General features: G+C 39.9%; 2 protein-coding genes across 3 annotated transcripts in view; one reads left to right on the forward strand and one right to left on the reverse strand.

The window, feature by feature from the left end:
* Kif3a (kinesin family member 3A) overlaps positions 1–3,934 on the forward strand; it is a 44,303-nt gene extending 40,369 nt beyond the window's left edge. For both annotated transcript variants that reach the window (XM_077801794.1, XM_077801800.1), the window contains one exon: positions 638–3,934. In XM_077801794.1, coding sequence (XP_077657920.1) covers positions 638–686 — 49 coding nt within the window. In that variant the 3' untranslated portion in view covers positions 687–3,934. The remainder of the gene's footprint in view (positions 1–637) is intronic.
* Positions 3,935–9,348: 5,414 nt separating this feature from the next.
* On the reverse strand, positions 9,349–16,934 carry Il4 (interleukin 4). Its single transcript, XM_026400180.1, has 4 exons — positions 16,806–16,934; positions 16,485–16,532; positions 11,698–11,856; positions 9,349–9,459 (listed from the first exon to the last, which is right to left on the reverse strand). Exons 1-4 carry the CDS (start codon positions 16,932–16,934, stop codon positions 9,349–9,351), a joined length of 447 nt encoding a protein of 148 aa, XP_026255965.1.
* Positions 16,935–18,019: the final 1,085 nt, after the last annotated feature.

An 18,019-nucleotide genomic window follows, 5' to 3' on the forward strand; every position in this document is an offset into this window, starting at 1 on the left:
GGCTTCCATAATGTTCATTTTTAAATATGTACCTTTTTTTTTTTTTTTAGCTTAGCTTTAGGTTAAGCTAAAAAAAAAAACAGTGTGGGCTAACATTATGTGAGCCAAAGTCAGCATCTTTGTATACCAGAAATATCCTGTTGTATCATAAAAATTGTAGATAGCCATAAATCTAGGCAAATATATACAATAAATGGTTCATCAATATTATATTACATGGTGTGTTCAATGTGATAGTCCTCATTAGAAATACATAATTCATTGTGCTGGGCTTAATTGCATAAATAGTACAATAATATAGCATTTCCATCAGTCCCTACATAGGTATGTGAGTTGTTGCTTAAGATGATTTGTGTCTGATTCTTACACAATCCACCTGTGCCATTAGCATAGCCCAAAAGAGATTAGCAAGAGATTCCAAACTGGAGCGTGCAACCTACTTGATGTGGCCACATTGTCTAGTCCAGTTTTGGACACTAGCATCTCCCCAATCTCTCACTACCCTGTGTACTGGGGTGTGATGTCAGCCAATTTCCAGACTCTGTAGCCACCCCATTATTTTTCTACTACATGTTGTAAAGTGTTTGCATTTTTGTCTTTTTAAAAGCATTCATGTTTTCTTTTTTTCTTCAAACAGAAAGCGTTCTGCAAAGCCTGAGACAGTAATTGGTTCTTTACTTCAGTAAATGTTATAGAATCAAAGTTACAATAAAAATTAGTGATGTTCCTATGCCTGGACAAATCTTTAATTAAAACACTGAAGACTTCTGTGTAATTTCAAATAATGAAAACTATCATGATATAAGACTTGGAAACAATGATTTGCATAATTTTTAAACATATACATTAAGTTAACATATTAAAATTGTACAATTGGTGATTGTTCAGATTGTTATACTACTCTTGAACTGTACTGTACCAGAAAGTTGGGGGAGCAGTTCATGCTATAGAGTTGCAATTTGATGTAATGTAAGTCTGTTAGCTATTTACCCAACTACTCTATATTTAGATAAATAATTTCAAAGTACAGGGGAAAAAAAAAGTATGTCCTGTTTTGCATGTAGAAAGTAGCAGGTTGAATTACCCCATATTGTGCTGCTATATGTAAATGTTGGGCTGCACATGTAAGAAATGACTCCGTCCTAACACCAACCCTGTTGGCCTGTTCATATATATTTTATTTTTTATATTAATATTCATTGAATTTAAGTATGAGATGACTGATCTTATTCATGTTCTGTAGAAAATTTTGTAATTCAATGGTCAGTCCTCGCAAGTATACATTTTGAAACCAAATATTGAAAATATATTTCATTTCGATCTCTTCTGACCTTTTTTGCTACTTTGAGTTCGATTAAATACACTTTTTTATTGTTATGGCATCATCTTCTCTTGAAACATTGAATTGTACAAACGTAAAGGAGTATCTTTGCCTGTATTGTCTATTTTTTAAAAATTCTCTCTGAAGTATGATTTGGGTATGCTTTCCCTTGTATAAGTTTTAAATTTTGATGGAAATTACCTATATCCCAATTGAAAAGGGCTTTTATTTTCCAGAAAATGCAACTAAGCCAGAAAAATCTTTTTGAATCCTTGACCTTTAAAACATTTTATTTTTCCAAATGTTGTGGTGCACACCTGTAATCTCAATGACTCAGGAGGCTGCAGCAGGAGGATCATAAGTTTGAGGCCAGCTTCAGCAACCTAGCAAAACCCTGTCACAAAATTTTAAAAAGTAAATAAAAAGAGCTGGGGAGGTAGCTCAGTAGTAGAGTGCCCCTGGATTAGATCCCAGTACCGCAAAACAAAAACTAAACACCACTTTATTATTTTTTAAAATATTTTATAAAAGAAAATATTTTCTAAATTTCTTCTATTGATATGCCCAGTTGGACCATATTCCTCTCAATATAAAAATTATATTTATTCATTTCATAGTAATCTAAGAAATAGATAATTTGTTTTTGGTTGGCTACTTAACAAAATTTTAATTTTTTTTTTGTAAAAGTTTTCTATTCTTAAACCACTTAGTCTTCTGTTCTGTGAGTTTTAAAATTTCATAATCACCCCTGACACGTGTTAGTTGCAAAGGTTTTGAGACTTCTCAAGTTAGGATTTATTAAATTAACATTATTTAAATAAGTTTGATTAAACATTAGTTTACTAATTATACTGGGGTGTTAGAGTTCTGTTAGAGTGGTGGTAAGTGGAGGTAGAATACTGGTGAGGTGGTAGTAAAAATGTGTCCATATGTTTGAAGTGCTTTCTGGAAGTGGAGTCCTGAATGTCCTGTGTGGTATTTGCTAGGTAATTAGAACTGCATTTCACTTGGCAGCATTTTCTTTGTAGTGTGTGTGAGAGTTAGAAGTATATAACTTTGCTCTGAGGAGCATTGTTTAGGTACTGTGAAGACTTGAGGTGAGTATGTCTTGTCAAGACTTTATGTGAGTAGAATATCTTGGAAATTGTAAAATGTTTTTGATGATGCACACTTAACTTTAGTAATTAGTCTACAGATATCTTTACCTGAAGGAAAAAAGTGACCAATGCTCTTTCTTTTTAAAAGTCCATGTTTCTAGCCTTCAACAGTTTATTTAATAGGAAAGGAATACCTTTTGAATTAAGCTTAAAACATTATAGAAATTTAAGCCACAGTATGTAAAATATTTTTTCTATCCCACCCCAACACAAGAACAAAAAGAAATCTATGAAGTGTCAAATGTTGAGAAATTCTTGAGCAGTCTGCTTTAGCAATTTTTTTAAAAAAGAATTAATGCTAGAACTGATTCTGCCAGATGGACATTAAATATTCAAATATACCAAAATTAGATATTCAAGCCAGGTCTGAATATCCATTTGAATATATAGGACACTGACTTCAGAGCTATTCATTTAGCTCCAGTCACAGTAGTTCTGTTTTTTTTCCACATTTACTGTGTTTTATTTCACAAATGAAATATTTTATAAATTCAGTGTTAATTTCCTAAAATAATATACACCAACAAAATTTGCTCATTATTTGAAGTAAATGTGCAGATTTAAAATGTCACAAGTATATAATAGGTTATTGAATAAATATTCTCTTTCCCTTTAATTTAAAAAGCAATATTTATTTATTAAAAGGGGCCTTGCTACCATGTTTAGTTTAAGTATGGTCTTCAGTAAACCTTGTAATTATATATATATAGATAGTTGTAATTTAAAATATAATGGTATTCCCCATTTGTGCTTAGATTCTTGTGAAGTGTAAGATTCCTTAAGGGGGGTGGCGGACTTCTGCATCTACACATTTGTTGCACAAGTAAGAACTCATTTGACAAGCTACTTCATGTACTTTTTAGAAAAAGAAGAATTTTTTCTTCAAAAAATTTAACATTACTTTGGGGGAAGGAAGTGTTATAATATCATCTGTAACATGTTTTTAAAATTATTATAGCTTGGGGATTTTGTTTTTGCTTCTTTTTTTAGTCTGTTTTTAATATCTTTCCCCTTAATTCCTTTTTTAAAATTAGAACATAAGTAATTATACAGTATATAGTCATTATGTAGTGGCACATGTGTTCCCCTTAATTTTTAAGGAAAGTCCCTCTCTTTCCTACAGGGCTGTGAATTAAGGAATGGGTAGAGTTTACATTTAAGCACGCCAGTGTCTGCCCAATTTCTTAATGTATGCATTTATTTTCCTTTTTAACTTTTCTTTTTTCGTAAAATACTACAAGAAAACATAGATCTTTTCTAGTGCCTTTGAACTTAACTTTAGTGTAATTTAAATCCTTAATAACTTCAATAGCATTACTAACAATACTGTATACTGGCCAAAATTACAAATTGTACAAGTTTGTTGTGTTAAATTTAAAAGCCACACTTTCATGGTATTTCATGTATAAATTGTATTTGTTCAAGTTGTATATATCACTATTGTATGTACACATGCAGCATGGTTAGATAAGAAATAAAATCTTTTACCTTTATAAAGCCTGTAGTGATGGTCTTTTTTTCTGAACTACTTTTGTGTTTACTTTGAGCCTGACATTAATGAGCAGTTTCTTTGTGCTTAACATCTCAATTTTGTGTGGTTAAAAGAGGCCTGTGTTTTTAATTTCACACCCAGAAATTCTTAATGTTGTGGGTCTTTTAAACAGAAATCATTATGAAACAAATTTGGAAGAAATTTTTTGGGGGGAGGAATACTGGGGTTGAACTCAGGGGCACTTGGCCACTGAACCACATGCCCAGCCCTATTTTGTATTTTATTTAGGGGCAGGGTCTCACTGAGTTGCTTAGTGTCTTGCTTTTGCTGAGGCTGGCTTTGAACTCGTGATCCTTCCTTCTTCCTCAGCCTCCTGAGCCACTGGGACTATAGGAATATGCCACCACGCCTGGCAGAAGTATTTTTAAATGTACTTTTTCTCATTGATAAAATTTCCTTTTCACCAAAAATATTTTAGCCAATTTTTGTTATCCTTTTCATTAGGTTTTGGAGAACAAAAACCAGTTCTTAGGTCATAACGTGAAGAAATGTGTATGTAGAAAGTATCCCATGGAAAGTCAGGGGTAATGTTGCCTGCTGGTAACAAGACCATGATCTCATTTCAAAACTCTTCATAAGCTTAGAGCATCTCCAAAATAATCATAGTTCTTGGATTATATTCAATCACATGTTCTTTTGACAAACACCAATTACTAGGCACTGTGCCAGGCAGCTATCAGAAATTCAAAGTGGGTCTGGAGAAATTTTGGATTTGTGGACTAGTTTCAAAGGAGGACTTTTTTTTTTTTTTTTTTTTGGTACCTGGTATTGAACTCAAGGGCGCTTAACCACTGAGCCACATCCCCATCCCTTTTTTGTGTTTTATTTAGAGACAGGGTCTCGCTGAATTGTTTAGGGCCTCATTAAGTTGTTAAGGCTGGCTTAGAATTCGTGATCCTCCTGCCTCAGACTCCTGAGCCTTCCATGGCTAGTATCAAAGGATTTTTTAAAGTGTACTTTTTTTTTTTTTTTTTTTTTTTTCATGTAGAGGAGGAGATTCCTCTGGCCTCTCTAGAGCTTGCTCTCTTTCTTTTCACAGTGGCCAGCTTATATAAAACTCCTAGATGCATGCAGAACATGACAATAAATTAAAAGCTTGCCATGGCCTTAGCAAGGTAAAAAGTAGGGCCACCTTTGCAGCTTTGCCCCTCCCCTCAATTTCAGAGCTTCACGAAATACCACGAAGGTGCTCCTTTCTGCAACTGCCAGTTTCGTTAGGCGGTGGCTGAGCACATTGTCCATCATGTCATCTCATTAAATCTCTAAAAGCTAAGTATTAGGTAAAAGCAAGAATTAGGTAAAATGATGAGAATTTTGCTTTGGCTGATGGGACAATAAAATTTGGTAGCCTCTTGTACCATCTGTGTGACTCTGGATCATCACTTCTACTCCCTTTCTACTTCTACTCCCCTAATAACATTTTTGTTATTTTTCTGCTCTAATCTTTTTCAATAAGTCATTTTTAATCCAACTATCAAACAAGTATATCCAAATAAATGAAGACCACAGCCTTTGTCTTATGGGAACAGTTAGCACAGCTCTGAAGCCCCAACCTGAATTCAAAGGGAGCTGGAGCAGCCTCCAAACACACTTGTTACAATATTAGCTGAATATCTTGTTCTTAAGCTCTTTCATTTGCAAAGCAAATCAGGTATTCGTTCTTCCTTCGGAAGTTGAACAAATGTGTGGGAAAATGATTATGAAGAGGCTACTTCAAAAAGAACCTGTTTCCTCTCAGCATTTATCTTGGGCTTCCTGTGACCCAATCTTCATGTTACTTCTATCAACGTTATCAGAACATCAGATTGCCTTACCCAAACACGTTTATGGCTGTCACTACAGAATATGACAGATCAGACATTCTTCCACACCTGTTCCCCTCCCCCATCCCTTTTTAAAGGGCTGGGGAAATTTTAGTTTGTAATCAAAGGCTCTTATTTCTCCAATTGTACAAAAGAATTTAACTGGGACTTTACAAACTGAATAAAATTTCTCAGGGTTGATACGTATCTTAGCAAGAGGATATTGCTTAATCCAATCCAAAAGTGCCAGAGTCATTACAGAAACTGTGTATTGCCTTACAAACTGTGTTTTGCCTTACAAGTATGTATTGCCTTGATTTCTACTTAAAAGTTGTCCTCTTTTTAATGTGTCTCTTCTGCTTTGGCCCATTATGTTGTACATGTACATCTCCTTTTTACTTACTAGGCACCTGCCCTATGCTGAGTAGAATGTCTTTGGGAACACAGGAATGCCAGCCCTTGCAAAACTCAGCCTCCCTCAGAGGGCAGGTGGCCTCAAAACTGGAGAATGAACACATTGAGGGCTGAGGTAAAGGAAGGTGAATGTTCAGTGTTCTTCTCTGGCAGCTAGCTGAGACTCTTGGCAGAGGCAGAGGAAAACCAAAGTCAGAGTCCATGGCATGGACAGATCCAAAACAAAGTCCCTGTGGCATTTTTATTAGAGGACAGCATTTCTAATTGTGACTCAAGAATATTTCAGGGAGACATGTAGTTATAGATATGAGCCCAATGGTTTTTTTCATTCATTCATTCAATAAATACTTACTGCCAGACTTCAGAGGTAAATACTTCCTGGGCCAAAAGTAAAGGTAGCCTAGTCAAGGGTGGAGTTTGGTCTTTGCTGTCAATGTCACAGACTGCACAGACAAGAGGTTTGTCCCATTGAGCAGGCACTGGCTGCCACTAAGTTGCCTAAGTAACTACTCAAATGCCATCTTAATCCAATTTGTCTTCACTCACTTTTTTAAAAATGTGTATCCTTGATTCGTATTCTTGGTAAATTTAAAGTCATTGTGGGATGTTTAAATCCAGATTCCAGGACTTCCTGTCCGGAAGTAAACAGGAATGTTAGTTACGCCTTGACCATCCAAGTTCATCTTATCACAGCCCTGGCTCGAGCGCACGAGTCCTTTCTGTGGCCTATTCTAATTCTTTCTTTTTGACAGCTTCTCCTTTATCATCCTGGCCTCATACCCAAAGTGTAACCCACAATTCATATCCTGTGGCAGACTACAGCTCACATTAGCCATTGAATGCAAATGAGCCTCAATCAAAGGAGAAAGGAAATTAAAATTTTCAGCGTGTATCTTCTCCGATTGGTCTTACAAGCCTCCATGACTCTCTCTGTTACTTATTGCCCTTGGCATGCTGGTATTTTATGTGGGCAGGGTGAAACTGGCTGTGGTCAGGGTGAGACTTTAAGCTTTTGATTTTTTCCCCTTATTTTGAAAGGGTTAAAAAGATGTTGTATATTTTGGTGTAATTTTAGAACTAGTATTAATTTTGTCACATGTGTAAGCGAGGATGAAAAGCACTCAATCACTGTTACAAGTTCCATACTCTTGCAACGAATGCATCAAAAGGAAAATTTTGATGTCTTGACACTTGATTTTGTTTTTCTCTCCCTTTAATTTCTTTAAATAAAGAACTTTGTTGGGATATAATTCACATTTTCAGTGGTTTTTATTATTCTATTATTGAATTGTACATCCTATACCACTGTCTTAAATCAGAACATCATCATCACCCCCCAGAGAAACTCCATACCTGTTAGCAGTCACTCCCCCTTCTTCCATCTACTGCTCCACCTACTATTTGCCACTGTGTATTTTCCTGTTCTGTATAATTAGAATCTTACCAGGCATGGCCTTCTGGACCTGGGCGACTTTCACTTGACGTAACGTTTCCAGAGTTTATCCATTTTGGGCATGTCTCAGTACTTCATTTCTTTTTATCATCAAATAATCTTCCATTGTATGGATATATCACATTTTGCTTATTCATTCCTCAGTTGATGGCATTTGGGTTACTTCTACCCTTTTGCTGCTGTTAATAATGTTACTGTGAATATTTGTGTAGAGGAATTTGTGTGGACATATGTTTTCAGGTCTCTGGGGGAGGTATAGGATTGAAATTGCTAGCCCATCAACTAGGTTTAAGCATTTGATGAACTGCCAAACTGTTTTCCAAAGTGGCCACAGCACTTTCCAATCACACCAGCTATGTGTTCCAGTTTTTCCACATTTTCTCCCACACTAGTTATTGTTAGGTTTTTATTTCTTCTTCTATTTTAAAATACATGCAATCATTTATGTATATGCATGCACATACACACACACACACACACACACACACGAAAGGCAATAGTCTCCCATCTGAATAGCTTTCCAAGCGAACCATCCTACCTTTGTTTCTGTTCTAGTGGTTATCATCATAATCCAAAGATTTCTTGATTCATTATTGTTTTTTTTTCACTTTTTTAAACAAAAATTTCAAGTAGATTTAAAAGCAGACCCATATCCCCATCCCCAGCTACGACAATTGTCAACCTAGGACCACTCTTTCTATTTTTGTCAACTTCAAATATTATATATTTCCCCCATTGAAAGAATGAGGCTTTACCCCTAATTTATCCCTTCCAAGTATTTTTCTGTTTGCTTTTGTTTTGTTTTTGAGATGGGATCTCACCGTGTTGCCCAGGCTGGGCTCAAGTGATCATCCCTCTTCAGACTTTGAGGAGCTGAACCACAGGGATGCACCACCATGCCTGACTTCCTTTCCAAATTTTTTTGAGTAAATTATTTTTAGTTCTATTATCTCTGCAGTTTTGAGCACCTTAATCTCTTGGTCTGGTTCCATCAACTTTATTATTGTTTAACTGAGCCCCTCCCTGCTGAGACTGGGGGTGTTAGTGCTGCACCTCTTTCTTTGCTTCTGCTCTGACCATGTTGGGCTATGCCTTTTGTGTTGTCAGGTAGAGCCTGTTCTCTAACCATAACTTCTGGGCTTTGTCTGTTGGTTGGTTCTTGGATTTGAAAATCAAGAGAGTGCATTATTATGACTTTATTATTCACCTCAGAGCCATATATTGTGTAAGGATTACTTGTTTTTCCTACAGATTCAATAAAATGCTCCTTGTCCCAATGGGAGAAGAATGTTCTAAGCATCCCTTTGATACTTTTGTGACTCAGAAAAATGTGGTAGTCAGGAGGAATCATAGACTCACTCTAATCACTTATATCTCGTGTGACCTTTTATTCTTTAGCTATCTTGTGCCTTATGTCCCCAATTAGACAGGGAACTCCTTGAAAAGAAAGTGGTCTGTTGCTATACCATTTGTTGCTTTTCAGTAAAAATTAAATCAGTTTCCCTAAAAGTTGCAAACCATAACTTCATTTGCTGAGTAAACATAGCCAATACCATTAAACATCATTTTAGGTTTTACATATACTTTATTTTATAATGAATTATAAATATATAAATATTTTTAAAATAAAGCCATTAAAAACTTATAAATTAAAACTTGGACCTTCCACACTGTGAATATTTCTTTTGCATGGTGCTTTTTAGGCTTTCCAAGAAGTCTTTCAATGTTCTCTGCTTGGATTCACTCACGGGACAGTTGTGCTACAAAAGAAACATTACATTAGCTTGCATGAGTAGGCATCCAAGTCTCTCCACTGTGTCTGTCTGCTTGGTCAAGCTCACGTGGCCTGAACAATTGGCAAACTGAGACCTCCTGTCTTCTAGCTTGATTGGGAGTCCAGCAGGATGCTACTTCCACTTCCAGAGCTGGTTACTGTAGCACCAACCCCTGCCTGCCTTCAGGGTGTGCAACAGTCTCTGGACAGTGTGCCACAGCTAGCAGAGGCTCAGAGAGAGTAATGTGACGTGCCCGGTGCCACTGCCTGGCCACCTGGACGGTGACGAGACATGTCATGTTACCCTCCTGCCCATGGAACAGCTGTAGCTGTTCTACCACTCAGCCTCCAGTCCAGTATGAATCTCAGCTCTACCACTTATTAATTGCATAGCTTAGGACAAACGACTTAATTTATAAAAGCTTCAGTTCCTCCTTTTGTAAGGTGGAGACAATAGTGCTTAATTCATAAATTAATTAAGAGAATTAAAAGAAAATGTGTGTTGTGCCAGCTCCTATTCATTAGCTTTCCTTTGAAATGCAGCAGTAGGCAGTGTGGGGATGAATGTCCCTGCCCTTCTCGAAAGCCAGGTCCTCCACTTGGCGTTAGACAACACCCACCGTGGCTGCAAGACTTCTGGCCCTACTCTCCATCTTTCCTGTGGCATCCATTCTCTCTTCTTACTGGATTATTCCCATTGGGATACTAACATGCTGAACAGACCCCACCTTCAAGAACCTTCCTCATTCTGCAACTGCCCTTCAACTGCGATTCCATTTCTCTGCAACCTTATAGCAAAACACCCCAAAAGAGTTTTCCGTACACACTGTGCCTTCTTTATTACCTCTGCCCACCCATGCTCTACTGAGCTTACTCCAGGTGGGCTTTCATCCCTCCTCTCCATTTACATAAGCATCACTGATGGCCTCCATCACACCAGACCTGTGGCCATCACCCTCCCTCCATCTCACTTGATTTGTCAGGATGTTGAACATGGTCCATCCCCTGCTCAGGGGTTTTTTCATTTCCCTTCAGGGCTGAAACCACACTCTGATTTTCTCCCACTTCACTGGTGATAGTCTTCAGTCCTCCTCTTCCCTGACCTCTATATACGCCTCTGGAATGGGGCCTTGGATCTCTTGCTTTCTCTATTTTCTTTCATTTGTACTTTAGCACTTATCAGAGGACTCTCCATTTTATGTTATGAGCTCTGACTTCTCCCCTAAGCTCCAGCCTTTTTAACCATTTCCACTTTGTTATCCACTCAGTTTTGGGGGGGATGAGGTATAGTACTGGGGTTTGAACCCAGGACCCTGCACATGCTAGGCAAGTACTCTACCTCTGAGCCATATCCTCTACTCGGTACCTTGCATTCATTATGAACAATGTTGAACTCTTTCTCTGCTCAGTCTCCAACCCTGCTTTGCCCCAGGTCTTCCATGTCTCTATAAATCCCCAAAGGAGTTCAGGCGGGGAACAAGAGGGTACCTTTTACTTCTTTCCCCCAACCCTCACAATTGACCTGTCAGCAAATCCTTTGGGGTCTATTTTTCATTATACCCCACATCGAACCACCTCTCTGGTCTCAGCCTGGTCTACTGTGGCAGCCTCTCAGCAGTCCCTTGGTTCTTCACTTCCTACTCAAGTGTATTCACATGGGAGCCAGAGTGACCTGCCTGAACCCGTACAGGTGTTTCCACCATACCTGGGGCAGGATCCAAAGGCCTGTGTGAGCTGATCTAGTAAACCTCCCTCGCTTGCTCTGCTGCAGCCACACTTGAAGCTTATTTTCACCTTAGGGCCTTTGAAGAGCTATTCCTTCTGTATGTAAGACATGTGGCCTGTTCCCGCACTTAATTCAAGTATCTGCTCAGAATATATCACTGACTCCTAAATTAACCCCCCTCCTATGACCTATGTTCTTTATTCCTATATTTTCGTTCATAGCCAGTATTACAACCAGACATCTGATTACATCTGATTCTTTTGTCTAATTCCCCACTAGAATATTTCATGAGTCCCTACTCTGCCCCCCGATCTTTAACACTTTATCCCCAGTGCCTAGGCCAGCACCTGGCACTTGTAAAGCCTCAACAAATACTTGCTGAATGAATGGGTTCATTAATCAAGGGCATTACAACTAATAAGGAGAGTCATTTACAAGAGAGGCTGCTGTCCACCAGCAGCTACAATCTAAACCCGCCAGTAGGACAGTGTAGCTTACCAACTGGACCATGCTTCGGAGATTCCTGTAGAGTCCTCTCAGGAGCTTGAGAATGTCAAGTTTTCCATTTTTGTTCAAACACCTAGACACCGGGTGGTCTTGATAGGTCTGCCGAAGCACAGTTGTAGCCCTGCAGAGGATTTCCTTCTCGGTTGTGTTCTAGAACAAGAAATGGCCTAGATGAGCCATGTGCTACACTATTCTGAGCATGGGAGAGAGATTTTTCCTCCTTGTTTCCTCCTCCTAGGAAAACACATGGAGATGAATTTGCTCAACTGTGGAGCTACATTCAAGTCTTTCTGTGACATGAATAAAGGCTGGTGTCAGTCATAAATCTCTATAAAGAACCTCTATTTATTACCTGGAGATGCAGCAACCTTCTCCTCTGAACCTCCAAGTTTCTCTTCCCTTGGAAAGTTTTGCTGATGGGGTACCTGAATAAAGTCACCAAGTAGGTATATGGCAGTGGGGATTTGAATGCAGGGCCATCTGGTGCCGCGTCTATGCACCATGAGAAATGCCCACGTGAGCTCTTAGGTGCTTTCATTCTTACAAGGGGTTAAAATCCAGCTTTCCCTGGAATCCAACATACCTGTTGGATAAACAAATGCCTGTCCTTGGCCTGCACTGCATAGCCTTTTCCACGTGACCCTCCCTGTGAGATAGAGCGTGTGTGTAAAAGGCATGGTCCAAGTGAGGAGTTCAGGCATGTCCCCAGGCAGCATGAGGTAGGTGCCCAGTTCTGGGAAAGGTGCCCAGGAGTCTGGTCTGGGGAGATCAGGGAGGCTTCTTGGAAAGACACCATTGAGCTAGGACTTGGAAAGAGTTGCTATAACAAGGCTTGGGCATAAAATGGTATAGAGTGGATGCTGGCAGTGCTGATGTGGGTCTGGCCACATGGCTCTTCTTGGGGACATTGAGCCTTAGAAAAGGGAATGTACAAGCAGCACAGAAGCTCTTGCTGGGAACCTGGGAGAGGAACTGTGTTTTAGTCTATACCAGGCCTGAGTGTTCTCCCATTTTCCATTAAAGAACACAGGCACAGAGCCCAGAGTGGTCTTAGCTTGGGCCCAGTTTCTTTATCCAAGTCTGATGAAAAGCTGCTTCTAGCTTCTGCCAGGACATGCCTGGGGCCCCTGTTACTCAAAGTTCGGTCCCCAAACCAGCAGCATGAACATCACCTGGGAACTTTTTAGAAACACAACTCCCGTCCCCTACCCTGGACCCACTGAGTCAGAGTGGGCGATGACAAGATCCCCTCGGAATTTACATGAGAAGCATCTGAGTTCTTACAGTTGTGTTTACCCCCCTAATTATCAAGGTAATGTAACATTACCTCATTCATTAACAAAATTAAATTCATTCAACCCACCAGCCAGATATAACTACTAATATATTTTGGTAAATATCTTCCCAGGTTTTTTTAAAACACATTTTTCCCCAAATAGGAACTAACTGTTTCATAATCTTTTCACACAACATACACTAAAAACACTTTCTGAAGCCATTTAAGTCTTTTAAGAAAGTGGGATTAGGAAAGGTGCGCTGACACATGCCTGTAATCCCAGCGATTTGGGAGGCCAAAGAAAGAGGATAGAAAGACGGAGATCAGCCTGAGCAACTTGGTGAGGCCCTGTCTCAAAATTTAAAATATAAAAACAAAAAGGACTCGAGATGAATCTCATTGGTGAAGAACTCCCAGATTCAAACCCCAGTACTGCATAAAAAAAAAATAATAAGTGGGACCGAGAACTACATAGGAACCCACTGTTCCCATGTATTTGTACCATGATTTGTCAATCTTCTAAGGTAGCAGGTTTTTTGCTTCTGTAAATAATGTAGCAGTGAGTGATTCTGCATTCATCTCATTTCTGAAGACTAAATTCTAGAAGTGCAGATTATATTTTAAGGTTTTTCCAAGAAGACTTAGAACCAGACTGAGGCACCAGAACCCCAGACTACACAGGCTTCTCCTTTCCCACGTGGGGGTTGGGGTCCCAGGGGCAGGCAGATGGAAGAACCCTTAGTTAACCAGCTGCAAGTCACTCCTGGTCTCTGACTCTAGTTGCCAACTGAGAGCAGTGCCAGGGGCTCCGGGCTGTGTGGTGAGCAAGGAGGGGCAAGACCCTTGCTGCTGAAGAGAGAACCTGAGATCCGAGGGGGCAGAAAGAAGAGCCCCTCTGCTTATTTCCTCATCAAAACCTAGTGAGACTTTTCTGGAACTTTGGCTTGGAACCTGGGAATTAAACTGCCTATTAGTTTAAATCAGTCTATAGCTACATCATATAGGAAAAAAAAAACCCTCTAACAATATTTTTCAAAGAACTTTCTAAAAGTAATTAAGATAAAATTGTAATTGAAAAGAATCTGCATCAAATGGAAAAATTTTAAAGGAACTAATTCTAAAGGCAGTTTTGGTTAAAGACCTTAAAAGTTTAGCTTATTGGTTTTGCCGCCAAAGAACAACACTCCACCCCATCCCTGACTTCTTGTCATCTGCCTGTGGAACTTCCTGCCTCAGTGGGTCTGGCAGTGGCTCACAGAGCATACTTTGACAACCCAGCACACTTTGTAGCTCAGACCTGCTAAAAAAGAGACTCAAAATGTGACCACTGGCCCCAAGGGCACTTTTCCACTGAGCTACATCTTCAGTCCTTTTATTTATTTATTTTGAGATATGGTCTCTCTAAGTTGCTTAGCACCTCATTAAGTTGCTGAGTTTGACTTTGAACTTCCGATCCTCTTGCGTTAGCCTTTTGAGTTGCTGGAATTACAGGTGTGCACCATCACACCTGGCCAAACTACTGGAATTCTTGATTCCCAAAAGAAATCAAATGAATATGCTTGGTTTTAGAAAGATATTATGTTTGGGGAACACAAAGAAGTAGCTTTTCCTACCATATACTACTTTGTGGGATTTTGAAAATAATACTCTTTCTCCACTCAGAAACATCTTAATATATAAGTAGGCAGTGCTGAGTGTCTGAGGGAAAGAAAAGAATGGAAAAGTGAGGTTGTCAATTCCAGCAGGACAAGACACAGTCTGGGGTAAGGCTGTGAGATGGGTTAGCAAGAAAGCAGCCACACAAGACACCCTGTGTGTGAGAACTAGGAGTCAGCAGGTGGGGAGGGGTCATCTAGATGCAGTCCAGAATCACAGGGGGACCTCCTGTGACTGCTGGACCTCCTCAGAAGTGCAGATTATATTTTAAGTTTTTTCCAACTGCTGGACCTCCTCAGAATCATCACTTCTCTACAACCCAATCTGTGACTTTAATCACGGTTATATTATCTTATATTAACCCTCTCCACTAACTCAAGAGCTACATTCCAATCAACCTTCAAATCACCTTCAAGATCACTTTCATATCCTTAAATGTGGAAGCTGAGGCTCTGAGAGGTGTGAAGACTTGTCACAGGCCATACAGATAGTTAATGGCAGAATTGAGGCTAAAATCTCAGGCTCTCTCACTTCCAGACCCTCCTACCTCCATGAGGGCCAGATGCTGATGAGCTGGTCCCTTTCCTTGGCTTTGGTACAGCCCTCTCCATATGCAGCAGGCCATGGGAGAACCCAAGGCACAATCCAGGGACTCTTGGCTTCCAGTGGGTACCATATGGGTTGGAAGGACTTAGAGATTTTATATATATATATATAAAATTACATATATGTGTGTACATATATATATGTGTGTGTGTAAATATATATATATGTGTGTGTGTGTGTGTGTGTGTGTGTGTGTGTGTATATATATATATATTATCCTTCAGAATCTTATCCTGCATCAGAGTTCAGAATAATCTTTAGTGAAATGCGATAGTCCAGATAAAAAGCTGAAGAAGAGTTTTCCTTGTGGAGTAGGAGGGGCCCTGTTCATGGCCTGGGTGCTGAACAGGGGCTTCCCTGCTGGCCAAGTCAGCCCTTAGTTCACATGGCAAGCAGGTAGCTAAGGGACCACTGGTGAATTGAGGCTTTGGGGCTTTCCTTCTCAGTTGTGTGTTTCCATGAAAACAGGAACTGAAGTGCACAAAGCTATTGATATGGCTATAGTCATGTGTTTGTCAGAGAAAATGCACTATCAGCTGTCACATCTATCTCCTCCCACTACAGATGGGGGGTGGTGAGACTGCAGGAGGCAGAAAGGCGAGATGCCCAAGCAGTAAGAAGCAGGAATATGTTGGACTCTATCTGGCAGGATGGAGGTAGACCAGGCTGCAGGAGCTTTGGCAGGACCAAGCAAGCTGAGGTCTTTGGAGAGCCATCCCCAGATCCCAGCAGACTGCTAGGTGACCAGGCTGTGAGAGAGAAGGGGCTCTGGCAATACCTTCTCTGTTGCCATAGGAAGTCTCTTAGACAAAGTGAAAGCGCCCTCAACCTGTAATCTCAATATCTGTTTTTGTGAGAGTATTTGGTTCTCAAAACTGCATGGGCCAAAAAAAAAGTTCTCCCATTCAGCAGGCATGTATTGAGTGCCTCCTGTGTTCCAGGTATTATACCCAATGCTGAGTTAAATCCTAGAGAGCTTTTCTTTGACAAGATCTGAATTAGGATTACAAACTTCAAGTTTTCTATTAGGTATCTTCTAAAACAAGTGAAACCGAAAACTTCAAAACATGCTTAAGAGTAAAAAATCAGAATTCCGATTATATGAAAACATTTAACACCCTATAATTAATTTGCGCCTGTTCATTTTTCATTAAAGAAATATTCCATTCAAACTTTTGTGGATAGCCCTCCTCTCCCAAGTCACTCATCTGCCAAAGCAGACCATGGAACAGCCTCTTACCTTGGGGACAGCAAAGACGTCTGCTACCATCAGCTCCATGCATGTAGTCTTTGGCACAAGGAGGAACGAGAGAGCAAGAGACAGAGTTAGCCTCCGACAGGACAGAGAAATCCCTCATAAGCATTTCCCACTCCCTCACATTGGGAAAACTTCCCAGACTTCCCCAGAAGAAAGTGCCAGGGAAAAGTCTTGCTATGCTCCCTGCCTGGCCACCAACATCCACTATCAATTTCTCCCACAAACTATGTCTTTCTCATGATCTGGAACTACCCACGGCATCACCAGAACATCTGGAGAGATGGTACCAGATAGGCTACTCACCTTTTTCCCTGAGAGTGTGTTCAAAGTTTTGATGATCTCTTCTAAGGTAACGTCGCATCCGTGGGTGAAGTTGCCAGGGCATACTAGGAGACAGAAGAGAGTGGCAATCAGCAGGGGGGTGAGACCCATCAATAGGTGTCTTTTGGCAGTGACAGTGTGAGACGATTAGTTTATCAGGGGAGGCTAACAATGCAATTCTGACAAACATATCTCTATATATAGATTTAAAATTGCTGAAACCAAAGGAAAATAAGTTTACATTGGAAATTTTCGTTACACCAGATTGTCAGTTATTTGAGGCCAATCAGCGCCTCTCTTCCAGGAGAAAAAATACTTCATAAAAACAGGTAAAATGTTCCTGTGAAATCAGACCAGTAGGAAAATGAAACCTTTTTTTAAAATTAACTACAAAGTTTCAGCATAGGAAATTACACCATAATTTGCTCTGTAGATTAATCTTATCAGCTTGGGGTGGTTGCTGGCTTTTTACTTTGCATAGAAGGAAGAGGCCACAGGTGTCCGAATTTGTATTAGTGCCATCCTCCTGGGGAAAGATCGAGTAATGTCAGGAAAGTTTGACTTGCATGGTGTTTCTACCTGGCTTCTTCCAGGTATGGGGGGAATCTTGGAAACTCTCCTGTCATGGGAAAGCTGACCTGGGTTCTTCTCTGAGTGGAAGAATAACAGGCCCAGGCCTTCTCCTGTCCTAGTATAGCACCTGCTGTTTTTGCAAGTGGATGTCTTCAGTGAGGGACAAGTAACATCAGGTGGGGCCCAGGTTGGGTCCCACCAGGTCCTTTAAGGTCTATACCAAGAAGAAGGCCATGGGCAAGGTTGAAGGTTGTCTATCCTGAGGCTTCAGGAGTGACCACTTTATAAGAGAAACTTGAACACTTTCCCAGCTACTTAGGAAAAGGGACTATAATCTTCCAAGTCACCCATCAGTTCTCTTTGTGAATACCCCATCACCCACATGCTGTCTTAATCTAATTCTTGTGGCTCTGGTGAGGTGAACATTGTCTCACGCTGTTAGTCAGCCTAAAGACAAAAATCGTGTATTTATGGCATATGAAATTGTTGTTTCGATTTTTTGTGATGCTAGAGACCAAACCCAGTGCCTTGCACATGTGAGGCAAGCGCTCTACCACGGGCTACCTCCTGGCACTTTTTTATTTTTATTTTGAGACAGGGTCTCACTGAGTTGTTCAGATGGG

Source organism: Urocitellus parryii, chromosome 1, assembly GCF_045843805.1.
Source record: "Urocitellus parryii isolate mUroPar1 chromosome 1, mUroPar1.hap1, whole genome shotgun sequence".
NCBI lineage: Eukaryota > Metazoa > Chordata > Mammalia > Rodentia > Sciuridae > Urocitellus > Urocitellus parryii.